Below are 17,430 nucleotides of genomic sequence, written 5' to 3' on the forward strand. Positions count from 1 at the left end.
AAGTTTTTAGCTCAATAATTTACAGTGTAAATCTGCAAGGTTATCTTAAGTCTCTGTGAGCCCTGAGAGTCAGGAAGTGCGAGTGGTTCCATTCTGTCCCTGCCGATGAAATGATAAAACCACTGAAGCGTTTCATTACTGCCACGCCACTTGGTGCTTTAATGTCATTGACACTCCAACATCCCTTACAGTATCCATCTCTCAGCATCTCAAGTACGAGTGCTCCCTCTGTCCTCTTGCTGTGTTGTGTTTGCTATTGGTCATGAGTAAATAAATGGGTTTTTCTTGCCTAGGCACTTCAAATTGATTTGCTTGCTCAAACAATTTGCTCTTGCTCAGCACTAGCTAAATGACTCTCCCATCATTGATCCATTGACACGGCATGTCATCTCTGATTCACTTGATTTTCTTTTTTTTCTTTTCTCGAGCATTTCCCTAATGCTCGCCCACCGGCCTAGGAGGAACTTTAGTGCGGTGTGTCTTTGTAGATTTTCAAACCTTCTTTTTTCTGTATACAATGATTTTATACTTAACTTACTAAAACTTTTAACTTTCATTCATTATTACTGTTATCAATAGATGATGGCACCATTCATTTAGTCAACCAGACAGTCGTTCTCAAAAGAGAACAATTCCTGCTTCCTTAATACCAGTCTCCTTTCCATATCTCTGCTCTTTAAACCACTGAGGATTATTTGACAGAATGGGGTAAATTAAAGTTTGAACTGTGACTTTGCCTTATTTGTTCCAGTCATTTTGCAGACTCCAATTTGACGAAACAGAACAGATTTAGCTGTAATTGTTAGTGAGTAATCATTTTTGAAAAGGGAGGTTATATCTTACTTGGGTACTGCTCCTGTTCTTTACAATGGCTCTGTTAATACTAGTTAAAAGTTTGCCTTATTGTCAAATCTACAGCAAAACATCTTAAAACTAAAAATGATGAATTACTTGATGCCTAAAATGTTTACATCAAAGTAAAAAAAAAAGGAAAAGGCACTGCTGTTTCAGGATCCTATCTAAGTATTTGCAATAAGTCTTCTAGGTTCTCTTAAACCTGAATAACTGGGGGAGTGGAGGACACTCAAATGTGATAGTTATCCATAAGCTCCTGCAGCAATAAAAGGCTTCCAGTCTGGACCGGGGCAAACTGCATCAGCAAGAGGAAGCATCTTTGATCTGTGGTTTAGGAACTGCTCACAGCCGCCAGGACAAGACTCAGGATCCCCATTAGGGGCAGATTTCATCAGGCAACGGGAGGCATGTTTCCCAGACAGGTGAAAAACTTGATAGTGATTTACATACACATTCTCTGGTACGAATTCAAAGTGAATAAAAATTCAGAATACCAGTATTTATAATTGAAACTTGAATGCTAAATCTCAATGCCCCTCATTTTAGTAGCTTTATTTTTCATCTATCCTCCTGGTTAATAGTACAAAAAGTAGAAAATACTGATCTGGAATATATGTTAGAATTTACAAGGTGTCCTGTCCAGTGGGGGTGAGCTTAAACACATATGGATAGTGCATGGTGAAACATCTATTATACATTACTGCTTTGATAGACAAGATCATCAACTACATGTTACAAAACTATTGTTGGAGAAATTACGATACCAGAGTTCTGCTTCTGGTTCTGTTGTACATAAATACATAATTCAATTTGGTAATGAAGAATGCTTATTTTGTATTTACTGTATACTTATTTATTCATTTATTACTTTCGTCAGTATTATGCCATTTTCTGTCCTACATGCGTATGTGAGAGCATAAATGAACTGTGCTGGACTTGGCTTCATGAACACAGTGAATTCTTTGTTGCATCCACTTTCATGCTCTTTAAGCCTGACTGAAGCATTTTGGTCTCCAAGAGAACAATTCATCGACCATTTCAGGCCCCTTGTTAATGTAGTGCTGCATATATCAGCTTGAATTATAAATATCATTTAAATAGTGCATGTGAATGTGAGCAAATTCAAAAGAAAATCGACTATGTGAAATCATCTTCAATTTTTTTGTATTTGGCCCTCACCATATCAACTCCTCATGATTTCTGATGTTGCACTGATTGGGCTGAGAGTAAATGTGGCACAAAAAATCCATGGGTAAAGTACCAAAAGTACAGCCAAGTGTGCCTTTTAGCTATGCTTTAGCCAGAGAATCAGATATAATTATTATCAACTGTCCTTCAACTACCCACACGAGGTCAGTTCTCTGACATGTTGTTCATTATGAGCTGCCCTGCTATGATTGTCCATCGAGAACAGCTGCTTTGATTGTGCTTCTTCCCCCCACACACACATCGCTGCACTTCGCAGAAATTCACCAGGCGTTTTCACTCTTTTTTCTTTTTCCTCGAGTACGACTGGACATCGCAGTGAATACTGAAGGGTGATAATGAATCCGGCACAGGCTTTGTGGAAACATTTTCTGATTGTTTGGACCTGGAGCATGACCGGATCACCTAGTCACCAGGTGGAGCTAAAATGCTGTGGATCACAAGCGTAGCCTGTATTTACATTAAGCCGAGAGCAGCACATGGGAGGAAACACATTTCCTTCAACCAAGGTCAACTTCCACCGTCATTAATTATCACTTTATTATCTTTACCAGCAGGCCTCGATAAAGCCGGGCTGTGGCTCAGATGATGTGTGTGAAAATGAGGAGCATCTCAACAGTGACTGAGAATTGGATCCATTTGAAAAAACAGAACCTATCTGATCTTAGACAGCTTTTGTCCTGTATTTCACCATCAGCTCTGGAAAGTGAGTATTAATGTCAACCCCACTTCAAAAGGATCCTTTGATGCTTATCATCAGCCTTGACTCATTGGTGGTGAGCTATACTCCAGAGATATATGACATGAAAGAAATATAACAAATCTAATAACTGGGCACTTTATCCCAAATGGAAAATAAGCAACAATGACTACATTAAGCCTTTATAAACTGGAATATGTTCATTATAGCAAAAGGTAAAATCAGTTGTTCAGTCTAACCCTGAAGCTAAAACACACACGATGACATAATGATATGCACGGAAATAAATGACACAACGGCACAAAAAAAAGAAATAACACTGCTAACAGCAGCGCAAATGAACACAGTAGGGATAGCTTATCAATTAAATATTTATAGTGAGGCCTGTTTCTGCCTGTTGCCTGTGGAGGACTCTGATGGACAGGAAAATAAATGCGTGTTTATATCTGTTCAGTGAGCACTTAAGGATTGTTGTGTCTGCCTGAGGGGAGAAGTGTAAATTCAGGAAGAATACAGTCTATGCGAGGGATCTGAAATGATTCTCCTCATGCCTTTTAATAAAAAATGAGCCAAACAGAAGGACGTTGCTTTATAATTGTGACCTCTATCACCTCCTTAGCATTTCAATGGCACCTGACCCACACACACATGGTAGAATTAACAATATGGCCTCAACAAAGTGCATGGTTGTGTGATGGCATGACATGAAATGTAATTGGATTTATTGTATCACATGTGACACGAAACATGATGGGAAAGCTGAATCAACATCAATATACATATGTACACCATAAGCATTTTATGTCTGAATTTTGAATTGGAATTTGTGTCAATATGTATGTATGTATGTATGTAAATACACATTATCTGCCCTGGACTGGGCGGCAATAATTGCCTTTATTCCGTGTCATTGATTTTAATTAATCTATTGACCAGAAAAAGGTGGACTTACTCAAAGGACTCACTTTTATATGCTACAGTAGGTGACTTAAATTATCAATGATCATTGTGGATCAAAAAACAAACAAGTTATTAAACCAACACTAAGGAACTTTTCAACCTTCATATTATATTTTCATAACTTTTGTGATGGTACATCAACTTACAACAGGTTGAATGACACCTCTGTCATGGCCTGAGGGGGTCTGTATCGCCTTCACTGGCACTAAGCAGCTTTGAGGAGCATGGTAGGAACCCGGCTCTCACTTAAGTTTCACTTTCACTTTCGCGAGTCACGACGAGGAGGGAGCAGGCAATGCGACACCTTTCCGTTGGATTGTGTATGTGTGTTTACTGTGAAATGATCCGCTGGTAATAGAAACTTAGTTTGGACGTCTTCTTTAATTTCCATGCATCAGGATGTTTATGGCGCTACGCGCTGGTGCTCATGGCAAATGGAGTCTTCCTTCAGGCAAAACACTACCGCTTTGGGCCACTGGCGCCGCCAAACTCAACCAAAATTGAAAGTTCTTAAGTACTGCTTTAAATGTTGGATAGCGGGGGTGTTTAATTACTTCTAAATAACTGCTTTGTTCTGGTGTACACTATAACTGATTGTAGGTGTACTGTAGCTGCAGGGTTAGATTATCTGTCGTACATCAGAATGACTCACCCAGGAAGTTGAGGTAGCCTTCTCCACCCAGGGCATGAGTTAGGAGGCGAATCATCTTATGCAGCTGTATGCCGCGGTCAATGACGGGTGACATTGGAGCCAGGGAGCTCATGTTGGTGTACATCTCCTTGTCCATCAACCAGAAGGCCAGAGACTTATCCCCAACCAGAGCCTGGAACAGTGGAATATGCTTCATAATCCACATCGGCATGAGGCAGACTGTGTTGACTCTGCAATGTAGGATCATGTACAGACGGGCTTACCTGATCATGACTTTCTGCATAGGCTATGCATTTCTCTCCATAGCGCCTGTTGGTCAGTGTGTAGACAATATTGCCCATGTCCCACTCCTCATCCTTTAACTCCTTCAGGATCTGCACAGTGACAGAGAGGGGTTATTGAAAAGGGGAATGATAGATGTGTAGCTGAGAGATCCAGTCGGGCTCTGACTGATGTCTGAACCTCTGTATTTCAGTTCTGGCAGTCTGTCTGGCTTTTTTAAGTTTTCTCTGGGTTACACTTCTTTCTCAGATCAATCTCTGTTTTGACATCTCTATATCCACACTGTGAGTTATGTCTACCTTTGAATGGTGGTAATGGAGTTTTTAATAACTTCACTACAGCCCATGGGTAGTAAGGCATCAGCTCTCCCCACCTGAGATAGGCAAGGTCAGAGCCTCTCATCCAAACGGAGGGATTCAACAATAAATCCAACCGTGGAATCGGTGAACTGTTGCTGGCCTGTGCACATGTGCACTTCCTGCCAAAAGAGTCATTTTCAGGGGTCAGAAAGACACAGGGGGCTACCACAACATGCATTTTGAGCGCATCTGCCCTGCACCGACTGGCCCTAATCACTCACAGTTACACAAGCAAATAATAGCACAGGGCAGAGTAAAGATAACCACATGTACTGCAGCAAGCAGAGAGCTGATTTAATGAAGAGAGATGCCAGAAAGCCACACTATCAGTATCATCCCTGAATGTGAAAAAAAGAGAGTTTATGCCCTCTAAGAACCCTTGGTGATAGACATGCGGTCTGTGTGATTGGTTGGCAAGTCCAACACAGTGACAGGCTGAAGTCTGCTTGGTGGAATTGGTCATGACAGCTGATTGACATGTCAGGAAACCTTTATATTACTCTACAGAGCCATAATCCTCTGAGTAAAGAGAGTAAATTGTGCCGATCAATATGTCTGAGATGAACCGGCTGGTCCACCTAAATAGAGCCTTTCCCTCTCTATATATCGCCATCTGTTCACATTCACTCTTCTTCACCTTAGCCTTGTGTGGCCATATTAGTCAGTGCCACTGGCACTGGCAAATCTCATCGAGGCGCGTGAGGCGTCATCTGCATGTACAACAAATTCTCAGACCTTTTAACTCCCTGCGAGCTCAGTGTGCTGCCTCATATCCTCAACACAAGGCTTACTAGCCATCCTTCTGTTAAACATCAAACCTAATCAGGCCTCTGATGCTCAGGAGCTTTCAAGACTGCGGAGAATTTGCTCCAACCTCTTAAATCACCTTTCAAATCGCAATTGAAGGAACAGGCTTTCATGTTGTTTTCACCAACCGCTTGACACCAGGTCAAATCTACCTTAGCCTTGTGGTCAAATCTAAAGTCCTGTGTAAATGAATTTTTAATGATATTCAAATATTCTTTGTGATAGTGTGAAATAAAAAAAATCTGTTTAATTTATGTACTTGATTTGTTTGTGTTTTTGACCAACTACTTAAGCATGTCATTCACAGTTCAAAAATGCTGTGGAAAAATAAAGAGCTGTGTGTGGTTACGGGGGAATGTGTCTACAGTAGCTGCGTGAAGTGCTCTGAGACCAGAAAAGCTGTGTGCAGCCTGTGCCGTACACTGGTGATGAAAAAGTAGGACCGTAAATCTTGTGTAAACCTATGGAATACACTGTCAAGCAGGTAACACACTCTATTTTCTGTCTGAACACAAGAAAAAAATAACTTATCTCTACAAGAAGACAAAATGAACATAATCAATCTGATGCTATGAGTAAAGGTTGAGAGATGGATTGACAGATTCAGGAAGAAAAATATCAGGTACATGGAGCAATATACGCAGTGTGAAAAATATTAACACTATGAGTAGCTAATAAATTGCATTTTCTGATAAAATGATATAAAGTAAAGTGTAACACAAGCAGAAAATAAATACATCCTCTGAATGATGGTTTCTTTTTTCCACCTACTATAATCTGAAAACATAACAACTCAATCTAAAGAATATACCCCAGAGATCACCCCGGACGCCTCCACATCCACGTACAATCAGACACTATACACTTACTTATGAATCATTACAATTCAATTCAAGCGCAAAACTGGTCTGGGAGCAATTAATCTGGGAGTGGGACTGTCGGAGCGGAGACAGGAGTGACTGGGTTGACGACTTCTCTACCACCAGCTCACCCACATCAGCCCCGACCAGACGAGCTTCCTGGCACCACTGACACCCCACTTCATCAATGATAATGAGCAGTGCACAAATCTTACTTTACAAGCCCGCTGTCAGGCGCCAAACCAGAGTGCCCAGATTAATTAGGCAGAGCCGGAATAAAAATAAAAAAATCTATCCATGCAGGATGAGGTCATCTCACTGCCACGGACACACTGCGACTGATTCAAGAGCCTCTCTGCTACCATCTCACGGTGCTGGAAGGACTTGGAGGCACAGTCGCCTTTAGTGTAAATCTTGTTTTCTTTTTATTTTCTTTTATATTTTTTTTTACATTTGGTGGCTGTCCCGAGCATCCCACCTCTCCTGCCTTTACAAACACTGGAACTGTGTTTGCGTTTTGTGTTGCCATGGGGACATCCGCTCTTTGCACATACATTGCCGCCCCCAGAGGTGAGCAGGGAATGAAAGGTGCGCGACGCTCAATCCCGTGGATCAACCTCATGCCTTCCTATCTTTATCTTTTTGCAGTTTTAGAAATTAATGAAGTTTCTGCCCACGCAAATGTGTCTGCCAGAAGCTGAGATGTATTCCTCAGCTCACCTCGCTGAGGAAGCGCACCACCATCTCACCAGTTAAGACCGTGCAGGAGAGGCCTCACAGAGCAATTAGCTAATAAAACAAAGCAGGTTGAAGCTGAGATGTTTCATGGAGCTGGGGGGTGGGGGGACACAGAGAGTGGGAACCCTTTAAAGGCTGTGATGAAGCCACAGACATGTGAACGCAAACAAGCTGGAGTCCACTGTTGCTTGCGGGCGCCTGAATTTTTATTAAGTCATGTTAATTGAAAGTGTTTCCAGCGTGATGGACAGAGCAGTATAAGCACCAGAAATGGATCCCCACCCCCCACTGAAACTAACAAGGAGAGAGCTGTGCAGACTGATATTTTTCATTCAATTAAACGAAGGAACAGAAACAAAAAATCGGGACAATTGACTCAGAGGTCATTCAAGTTGAGGAGCTGCAAGAAGCAGAGGGATGCTGGAGAATTCTCTGCAACGCCTTCTCTTATCCAAGCTGTGACCAGCGAGCCCTCTACCTCCTCCGCCTCTAATTGTTTCAATTACATCTCAATCTATTGTAGCTGGAGGGAAGGGTGCTTGTTAAATTAGAGGGCTTTTGTAATATTATCCATTAGGAGTGACAGCATTTTATGGTTATAATCAGATCGAATCATCCAAACTTGTGCTCTGCGCCTTATCTCGTATAGTCTCATTAGGATATCTTAATTTTTCACAGCCTGTTGGTCCTTACAGCCTTCTGCAGCCAGTAAATGAGTCATATCAATCAGTCATGCTGAGGACGAAACACAGCGTGAGGCCTCTGCTCAAGAAGCCAAGAGAGATTCATTTGTGCACACATGTGAATCTATAAATAAGCTAACAGCAGTGTTGCTCTGTCTCTTTGTCTCTCCTTCCTTCTGTTTCTTCCTTCCTTTCCTGTCTCTCCGTCCATCTTTCTGAACGCCTGCCCCCCCGCCCCGCTCCACGTCTCCTTCTCTGCAACACACACCTCACTGGAGGCACCACTTCAGTCCATTCAAATCCCTCCCTAATTGACAAGGCAAGGCGAGCCCTGAGTGCACTTCACTGGCTATACCAAGGCATGGCCATGTTCATCTGAATGCTCCCTTGCACAGAAATACATGAGTTCCACCACTCGCTTCCTCTCCTTCAACTTTACCATTCACGACGTGGCATTTCATCAGGGAAGCAACAATTGAATTTAATTGGAAAATAAATAAATACAAGAAGAAGAAGAACCTAATGAATTTTGCATTGCAAGCAATATTGTTTGAAAAGTAAAAACAGCAGCAGCCTCTCCAGAAGCATCCCGATGATAATCCTGTGAAAACTCTGGTTACCGTGGAGGAGGCTGCGTCTCAGCGGTACAGCACTGCCTGCTGCACAGCTAGTGCAAGCATCACTGAGGAAGGTCAAGTCTGGGACTCCCCCCTCCCTCCCTCCCTCTGCCTCTCTGTTCTCCTCCCTCCATCTCCGCTACTGAGTAAAACCCACCGCTGCGAGAGACAGACTTGATTAACGATGCATAGACTTCCCCCATCGAGAAACACAAGAAACTGTAGCGCAAGAGGATGCATGCGGTGCTGAGGTCACACACATGGCTTTGCTTTTCACCAAAATATGAGCAAATATAACTTCCAGTGTGGGCTCATAGATAAAATAAAATAAAAAAAAACACATAGCTTTACATGAATCTTGCAACGGATAACCTCTTTGGATATTCTGAAAACAGCATTTTTCTTTTTGCCAAATATCAAACAAGAAAGCCTCTCTGCCTGCCTAAACATGCACACACAAGTATGCACACTAAAACAGGACACAAAACAATCCACATTCACCAGCCAACCCAAACAGACAGAAACATCCCCGGGGATAACCTGCTGCCGCTCTGTTTCCCTACAAATGTACTTTCTAAAGTAATATTTGCTGATTTCATAAAAACACTTTGGCATACTGACGACGAATGGGTGGCATTTTTATTAATACAGACTTTGAAGAAAACACCAGCGGGGCCAAGAAAATAAATTATGAGTTATGTACTGATCCCAAGTACTGTAATTTTATCCAAGTTCTCCAGAGGAGGCAAACATTGCACAAAACAAGGAAGGCTGAAATAAAAAATAAAAAAAACCTCAGAGGACAAGTCTGAACATGTATGGTTGGATGTTGGTGACAAGTGAGTCTGGTTACACGCCGTCATTCCGACATCCCACCATTCTGACCGCTATTCCGACATGCCATCGTCCCACCATTCTGACCGGTATTCCGACATGCCATCGTCCCACCATTCCGACAAGTCTTTCAATAAGGAAATGTGCATTACTCAACAGGTGACTCCCTCCTACTTATCTGGACTCTCTCTATCTATCCGGCCTGTCTAGCATCTACCTGGTCTTTTTACTAAACTTAACCAACTCCTTTCATCATTGCCTAAACCCAACCAGTGCAAAATCTTTCTGGGAAAAAAAATACGCTATTAAAGGAATTATCTGAAAGGCAGGATGTTTAATGAAAGAAAAAAATACTGTAATTCCGACCATAGGAGGCAAAAATTGGGACATAATGGGACATTTGATAGATTTGATAGAAAATTAAGTGTTGCCATTTAGACAATTAGAGGCCTATGTCGGACTGGTGGGATGTCGAAATGGCGGTTGCCCCCTGTGACGTCATAACAGACAGAGAAAATTCCAGATGAAGAAATATAAAATAACCTCTATTTATTTCTGTATGGATGAGTATGCATGCATTTTCCCTGTGCTGCTAGGCTTCAGTTATGGACTTTCATGGCTGCACAGTTATAAACAATGTTTTCCCATTGTGGGCCATTAAGTATTTTCACAGTGGCAGTTTGGGCTGAAGTGGCGAGCTAAAGGGTGCTTCAGTAGTTGTTGTGGAAGGGCAGAGAGTATTTGGTGCCCAGAATCTCCCATCCAGTCTGAAGCAGTGCTGGGCAGGACACCTCACTAAACAGTGTGATCATCTCTGCCAGTAATCATTAACGACAGCGAGGACAGATATTTAATATTTCAGTCGCTTTTGTTACCATCTCTGTTATGATCCTACACTTATCAGACTGAGGTACAATGATCTAATAATAATAATAATAATAATAATAAAGTCCTATCACTGTCAAGACGTCACATGATTGTTGATGACTTATTTTGCATGCTGAACCTAGTGTTAAAATTGTCACTCATGAGATTTTTAGGTAAAAAATCAACCTACAGTGGGACTAATATAAATATCAAAGTTTGTTTTGTTTTGGAAAAAGGCCTTTCGGTTCCATCATGTTTGTCCAAGTAAAATCTTGCTAATTACAAATGCGATATAATAAGTAAATACAAAAAGCAAAGAGACTGTTTTCAGTTTGAAGATATGTTTAAGTTTTTCTGAGGAGTAAACAGTATCTTTATAAATAAATTGTGACTTGACTTGACTTGACTCTGTTAGAGAAATACAAATTAGAAGGTAAATGAAACCAGCAATGTTTTACTACTGTATAGCTGCAAGTCACACAGGATTTCTTGCGATGTAACGTTTCAATGTGACTCATCATTATCAGCATATAAAAAATGGAAAAATGGGTGTGAAACAATTCCTTTTGTAAAGTCATAGAGCACTGAAGGCTGCTCGCTCGATGTCTTTCCTTCAGTATGCATTTCTCTGGTTTCATGTTAGAGTGTGCAGTAACATTTTTGTCTGGAGCAAAGAGCTCAACATGTTGCTGTACAGCTTGACTGATGCTAACCTTCATCAAACATGGAAAAACATTTAAAAACTCTGACAGGCAAGAAAACTGCTGTGCCCAAAACAGGCTTTACTTATACACTCTCAAAATGACAGTGTGGTTAATATCTTAAAAAAAAAGTTCACTCTACTACCACCTAAAAATCATAGGAATAAGGTGAGAGAACTCATGGCTCAATACATTTCCAGATTATATTATATATAAGCATCTTTGGCCATTGAATGAAATGTATTCCTGCATACCTTCATTTGAACTTAAAACAAACAATTGTATATAAGCATATACATTATTTCAATATCAGTATTTAGCAGTTGACCATTACTGAAATCTCTGTCTGTATTTACCCTGACAATGAGTGGAGGATGAGTATTTATTGTTGGCTGTTGCGCCTCTAATTTTCTGCTATTCAGATCGTCTCGACTGGTTGGGAAAAATCAACAGAGCATTGAATTCAAACAGAAGAATAACCTCCGCTTTGACATCATTTAAAGCTGCCCCAAGGACAGATATTTCAGCCTGAATAATGAATCAAAGTGAAATGTAAAGGTGACTGTGAGCCTATTCAAATGCTCCACTTAAGAGAAAAACATCACAAAAGAAATTTCAGCCTGGATCAGTGACTAGATGACCTTCATGTTAACATTATTAAAGCTTGTCTTTCAAATGAAAACATACATCTATGTAAGAACTTAAGAATAATTACTCATCTTAGAAAAGTCATTATGAACGAGTCAAATGCTTCTAATTTCAATAAGAATTATGTCTCTGCCATCATTTATTCATAACTTTATGTTCCATGGGATAAATAATGACCTTCCCATTTGCACAGCAGGTAGGATTAAGTCAGAAAAGAGGAAAAATAAATTAGCACAGCTTTAGAAAAAGCTCAAAGACCTTTTTCAGTTTGACTCAAAAAAAAAAAAACCCCAGCTCAGGGTGAAAACAAACGACTCAAGTGCAGAATTTCTTCCGAAATGGAGAGACTTCATGTCATTTTCTCCATAATAGCCAGAGAAATCCTGACAATTCATGTACATTATGTTTGTCGAAATACATTCGTCATTATCTGTTTCTTGGAAATACAATGGTGTTATATTCATAATGTCTGTATGAGTTCTAACAGTTTGTAGCATCACTTAATGAGAAGGTCCAATGACACTGAAGATTCCTGTTACATAGCAGTATTATCAGTGTGAAAGAAGCACCTCTATTTTATAGTATAGTGTTGGTGTTACTGATCCTATTACTGTTCTAACATAGAATAGAATAGAATAGAATAGAATAGAATAGAATAGAATAGAATAGAATAGAATAGAATAAATCTGTATTGTCCACTGAGGTGTATTGTCTTTGGCTCACCAGTAAAAGAAGACAAAACAGCACTAATTAACGTAAGAAGAACGTAAATTACAATAAGAGAACATTTGATTGAAATAATTTAAAATAACAGTAGAATTAAAAGAAAGAAATAATAAAAAGTAGAGCAGTTCAGGTGAATGTCTGTAGGTTGGTCATTTGAGAACGCTGATAGAGTTTGGGATAAAACACCTTCGGCCAAAGGGACACAATAGCGTCTCCCGGACGCCTGGATTTTTCTGACTCTCCTCCTTTTCTTCCTTCAAAATTTTTTCTGATAACCAGTTCCTTTTCAACACACTGATAGCTGGCTATAGGGCTTTGGTGTGGTCCTGTAATAAGCCAACTAAGGCCATGTCATCTGCATACTTAATACATTCAAAATTGCAACTGTTAGGTGCAAACTGATTTGTAAATAAAGAAAAAAAAAGCAAGGGTGAAAGTGCACTGCCTTGTGGGCCGCCTGTGCTTATGTCAAGCACTTCAGACAGGGTTCCATTAACACAAACCCTTACCTCTGAGGGCGGCAAGACAGAAAATCTCTGATCCAGAGAATTAGGCCCTTATCAACATTGAGGTCTGCCAGCCTTTTCAAAAGGATATGTACAGTAGCTTCATAGAGTTGTAAGCTCCAAATAGGACCCTTGCATACCCTTTAGGAAGCGTGTGCCGTTTTTGTGAGTCAGTACATCATCCGTGCCTCTGTCCCTCTTACAGTATAGGCAAATTGAAGGGGAGATCAACCAGAACCCTCTCCATTGTTTTGCAAAGTATGGAGGTTAAGGCAATTGGCTGAAAATATCCAGGCTTATTAGCACCAGGCTTTTTTTGGTATAGGCCTGACTGTTCCAAAATTTGGGTGCTCCTGTGACAAACAGTGAATTAAATACTGTAGCCTGGAAAAGACTCCTTTACTGTAAGTTGAAGAATGCAGTCTTTAAGTAGACAAGCTTTCAGGCAGTCTGGACCAGGGGCCTTATTTGGTTTTAGTTTCAGGAGATTTTTAGCAACAGCATCCTCTGTGATTACTATTGATGAGCCTGCAGGGAGACTTTTACAAATCTCATCACATTCACGGTGTCATCCACAACATTACAGAAAAAATGGTTCAAGTCATTAAGAAAACTTTGACTGTAAACTGTTGTTGAGGGTGGAATTATCGTTTTTACTGGTTTTGACCATTAAGGTACTTAAACCTGCCCAAGACTGTTCTATGTTACCACTAAAATACTATTTTCTTTTTGTATTCAGTTTTTGCCTTAAAGATGTTCCCTCTCAGTTGCCTTCTTTTCTCCTGCATTAATTCCAGGTTGCCAGAACAGAAGGCAGCCTTCTTTTCATTAAGGCAGGTTTTCAATTGTTTTGTAACCCAGGGTTTTTTTTATTGTTTAGGAATATTTTCACAGTCTTTGTTTCAGACACACAGCCCTCACAGATTTTGAAGGGTGTCTGTGAGTTCACCTCCCTTCAAAGAAGTTTGTGTCATCAAAACAATTCCAAAGTTGTTCTTTATTATTATCTGACTACACTTGTATTTCCTTGACAGCTGGTTTAATTCTTTTGACCACAGACTTTTATTTCTCCAAAAGATGAATTACATTATGGTCTGACTTTCCACTACGCAGTCTGCATACCCTAACCCTAAGTGTCAGGGATGTTGCCATAGCAACGGTCAAACATCTGCTTCAGACGTGTGGGACAGCTGACGTATCGTTAAACAGTAGGCAAGTGGTCAGACAGATTATAGGAATTGAAGTCCCCGAGGACAAAGAGGGGCTGGTCAGTCGAGCGGGCAAGAGCCTTGTTATAGCTCTCAGCTATTCTCTCCCCTGCTGCTTCGTCATTCGGTCCGGAGTAAGCGAGAATGATGGTGATCTGGCCGAACTCCCACGGGAACTAAAAGGGTCTGAAGGATACCTTTAGTATCTCACAGTCTGGTCGGTGTGCATTCTTCTTGCTCCCTTTCGTGATATTGTGTGGCCCAGCCGTTATCCACAAACAAACACAATCCTCCTACAACAGATTTATGAGTGCATCACTGGTTCCGCTCAGCTCTGATGGTGGCGTTTGCTGACAGACTAGGAGTTTCATGATGGTCTTGAAGCCATGTTTCTCTCAGTCACACAATGTTACTCTGAATGTTACAGTCGTGCTCGGCTCTTAACATACGTTCATCCAGGTTGTTGCTTACAGAGCGAACATTTGAAAGAGTGATGACATGTAGGGGGAATCTGCTGTGGCGTCTCCAGAGTCGATGCTTCATGGAGGTAAAATCACTGATGGAGCCACAATAGCTGATTGAAGGGGGAGCAGATGCTCTCGGGTGTAGGTGAGGAGGTTTTTCCAGTTTGTCAGGCAGTTCCCAGGCACAAACACAGATAGGTAAAATAGTAGCCACAGTGAAGCGATTTTCATCATGGTGAGAAAGTGCAAAATGCAAAAACGCTTTACTGTAAATAAGTGACATCCACATCAGACAAAAAAACTGCTTAAATAAGCGTTGAAAACAGAGCTAAAGACACAAACAAACCAAATGGTGAGTGCAGAGTAAATTTGTTAAGAAGCAAAGTTTGTTTCCTACAGTGAGTGACCAAAAGTATATATTGTGATATAAATACTTCATTATATAAAGCAATCTAATACAAAACAATATTGAGTTGCGGTAAATAAATGCCTCCATGGCACAATCAATAAAAACATTATAGCCTTTATCCCAGGACTATTCTGTTCTATAGATTATTCTATTATAAGGATGTGTGGTTTTTCTTATTCTTGTGTTCATTCATCAGTATAAACAATTTGAGAAACAAGTCAATCCTTTAAACTGTCAAAGGAATATAAAAGCATTTTTTGCATACATTTCTTAATCAGTAACGATGGTGCCATTTCTCTCAGTGCAGGTTGCATCATGTTGCTAGCCTAGGTTCATCGAGACTCTGTGTCCATTAAGGTTACAGCAAAACAAAAGAGTGTGGCGGCATCTCCAGAAAAAAAAAAGTCACTATATTGCTTTACACTTGTTTCTCGAAAGGCTCAAAAGTTTAGCACAAAGCTCAGCTGTATTATACCACAAGAGTGCTTAGTGCCTCCTGTCACTCCCTTTGTCTCTCACCCCTGTTTTGAAATCAAACGCTTTTCACTTTCCTCTGTATTTGTGGTTTTCTGTGAGTTTTCTGTTTCTGTGAGAGCTCATGCCCACAGTGTCTGTAAAAGTTGCCAGGGAGATTAAAAAGAAGTGAATCATCTTACCTGAATCCACTTGTCAGGAATAGCCATAGCCAGTCGGTAATCAAAACCAAGTCCTCCCTCCTCCACTGCTCTGCAGAGAGCAGGCATCCCTGACACATCCTGCGGAGAAGTCACACTATTTCATATCACATTTTCTCTTGGTGTGCACAGGTTTCTTTCCCAGAAGTCAGCCAAGATCACATCGATGCCACTCCACAGCTCACATATTAAAGGGTAAAAATCCTATACCACAGGCCAAAAAAGAGTGACATCCCATTTCCTTTTGCATTACTTCTTAATTACACCAATGAATACCTAAGTAAGCTATGCCTAACTAATAAGTGTTTTTAATTAATAATAGCTGGGGGCAGTGTCATTGCAAAGCGAGCGGATGCTGACGGTGTGAGTCGTGCTGGTGTTTTTTTTTTTTACCTCCGCAACGGTGATGCAGTCAGGATAAAGGGTATGAAGAATGTGATTGGCAAGCATCAGGTAAACCAAAGACTCTTCGTCCACCTGAAGGCCAAAGTACTCGCTGTAGTCCCCTGAGAAGGCTTGGCCTGAGGAGTAAACACCCACACAGTCAACGTCGTCATGTTTTTCTACAAATTTTCTAAAATCCTTCAGCTACTGTTTCACCGCATATATTTCTGAGCAGTCATAGACATAAATACAGTTTTATTTAGAACACATTTTTAGGTTCATTTGGGTTAGATTGCCACAGGGTCACATCTCTCCATTGTTTGCTCACAAATACATAAACTACAGATGCTTCTTCAGAGGTTAGGATATTCAAAAATTCACAACATAATAACTATGGCGACTGAAAATGACTGTGTGGACTTTAATTTTAAATTTTAGTTTGCTTTTATATTTTTGGTCATAATAGATGTAGTATTGACAAAGTTCTCCTTATAATGTACATTTGCGTGTCTGATATAAAAGATTCTAAAAATTGTATTTGTGTGTGTGTGTGATTACAATAGGAATTTTGGGACATTTTCTGTTTGTCTCACCAAAATGCACTGTGTGTATCCAAGATGATATTGTTGTTTAAGTGGCAACTCATTGAAGAATTGATAAAATAGCCAATCAGGCCACATTGTGTTATGAAAAAATACAAACATCTCTCTCCACACACTTCACTCAGGAGAATGACCTCATTTGAAACACTGTTGAGGAAACATGTTTTGTCAACTAATCAGACTGTGTTCTGCTTGCAATACCTCTCTTTCATTTTCATGTATAGATTCAAGTTTGGCTATTATCTTCAATTTGTTGATTTATGTGTTTTCAAATGAAACTTGCTTTGTATATAAAAAATCCTCCACATGAGGGTGTGCTAAGCCAGACTCTCATATAGGCCTTATTCCATAAAACCCTCTGGAGTCCGAGTCCCAAATGGCATTATGGGTTTCAGAGAAGCTGGGGTATGATATCTTAAAACACTCCACACATTCCTGAATTTTGAGATGCAGACAAGCCAGTCTTACCGAGGCCATGGTGGTGATACAGCATGGACGTAATGCCGTCAAATCTGAAGCCGTCAAAGCGGTACTCCTCCATCCACCAGCGCAGGTTTGACAGTAAGAACCTCAGCACTTCCCAACTGGTAAAACACAGAGACAGGCACACAAACACACATGCACACACTTTCAAGGTCAGATAAACAAGAAGCTGTGAATTATACACACATCTCATCATGCACTTTAG

General features: G+C 40.5%; 1 protein-coding gene across 1 annotated transcript in view; it reads right to left on the reverse strand.

The window, feature by feature from the left end:
• The window catches only part of gbe1b (glucan (1,4-alpha-), branching enzyme 1b), a 94,523-nt gene that overhangs the window by 40,042 nt on the left and 37,051 nt on the right, over positions 1 to 17,430 (reverse strand). The window contains exons 8-12 of the mRNA XM_083985238.1: positions 17,211 to 17,326; positions 16,150 to 16,277; positions 15,739 to 15,837; positions 4,637 to 4,747; positions 4,374 to 4,545 (exon numbers count right to left, since the gene is read on the reverse strand). Coding sequence (XP_083841364.1) covers positions 4,374 to 4,545; positions 4,637 to 4,747; positions 15,739 to 15,837; positions 16,150 to 16,277; positions 17,211 to 17,326 — 626 coding nt within the window. The remainder of the gene's footprint in view (positions 1 to 4,373; positions 4,546 to 4,636; positions 4,748 to 15,738; positions 15,838 to 16,149; positions 16,278 to 17,210; positions 17,327 to 17,430) is intronic.

This window comes from Trachurus trachurus, assembly GCF_905171665.1.
Source record: "Trachurus trachurus genome assembly, chromosome: 13".
NCBI lineage: Eukaryota > Metazoa > Chordata > Actinopteri > Carangiformes > Carangidae > Trachurus > Trachurus trachurus.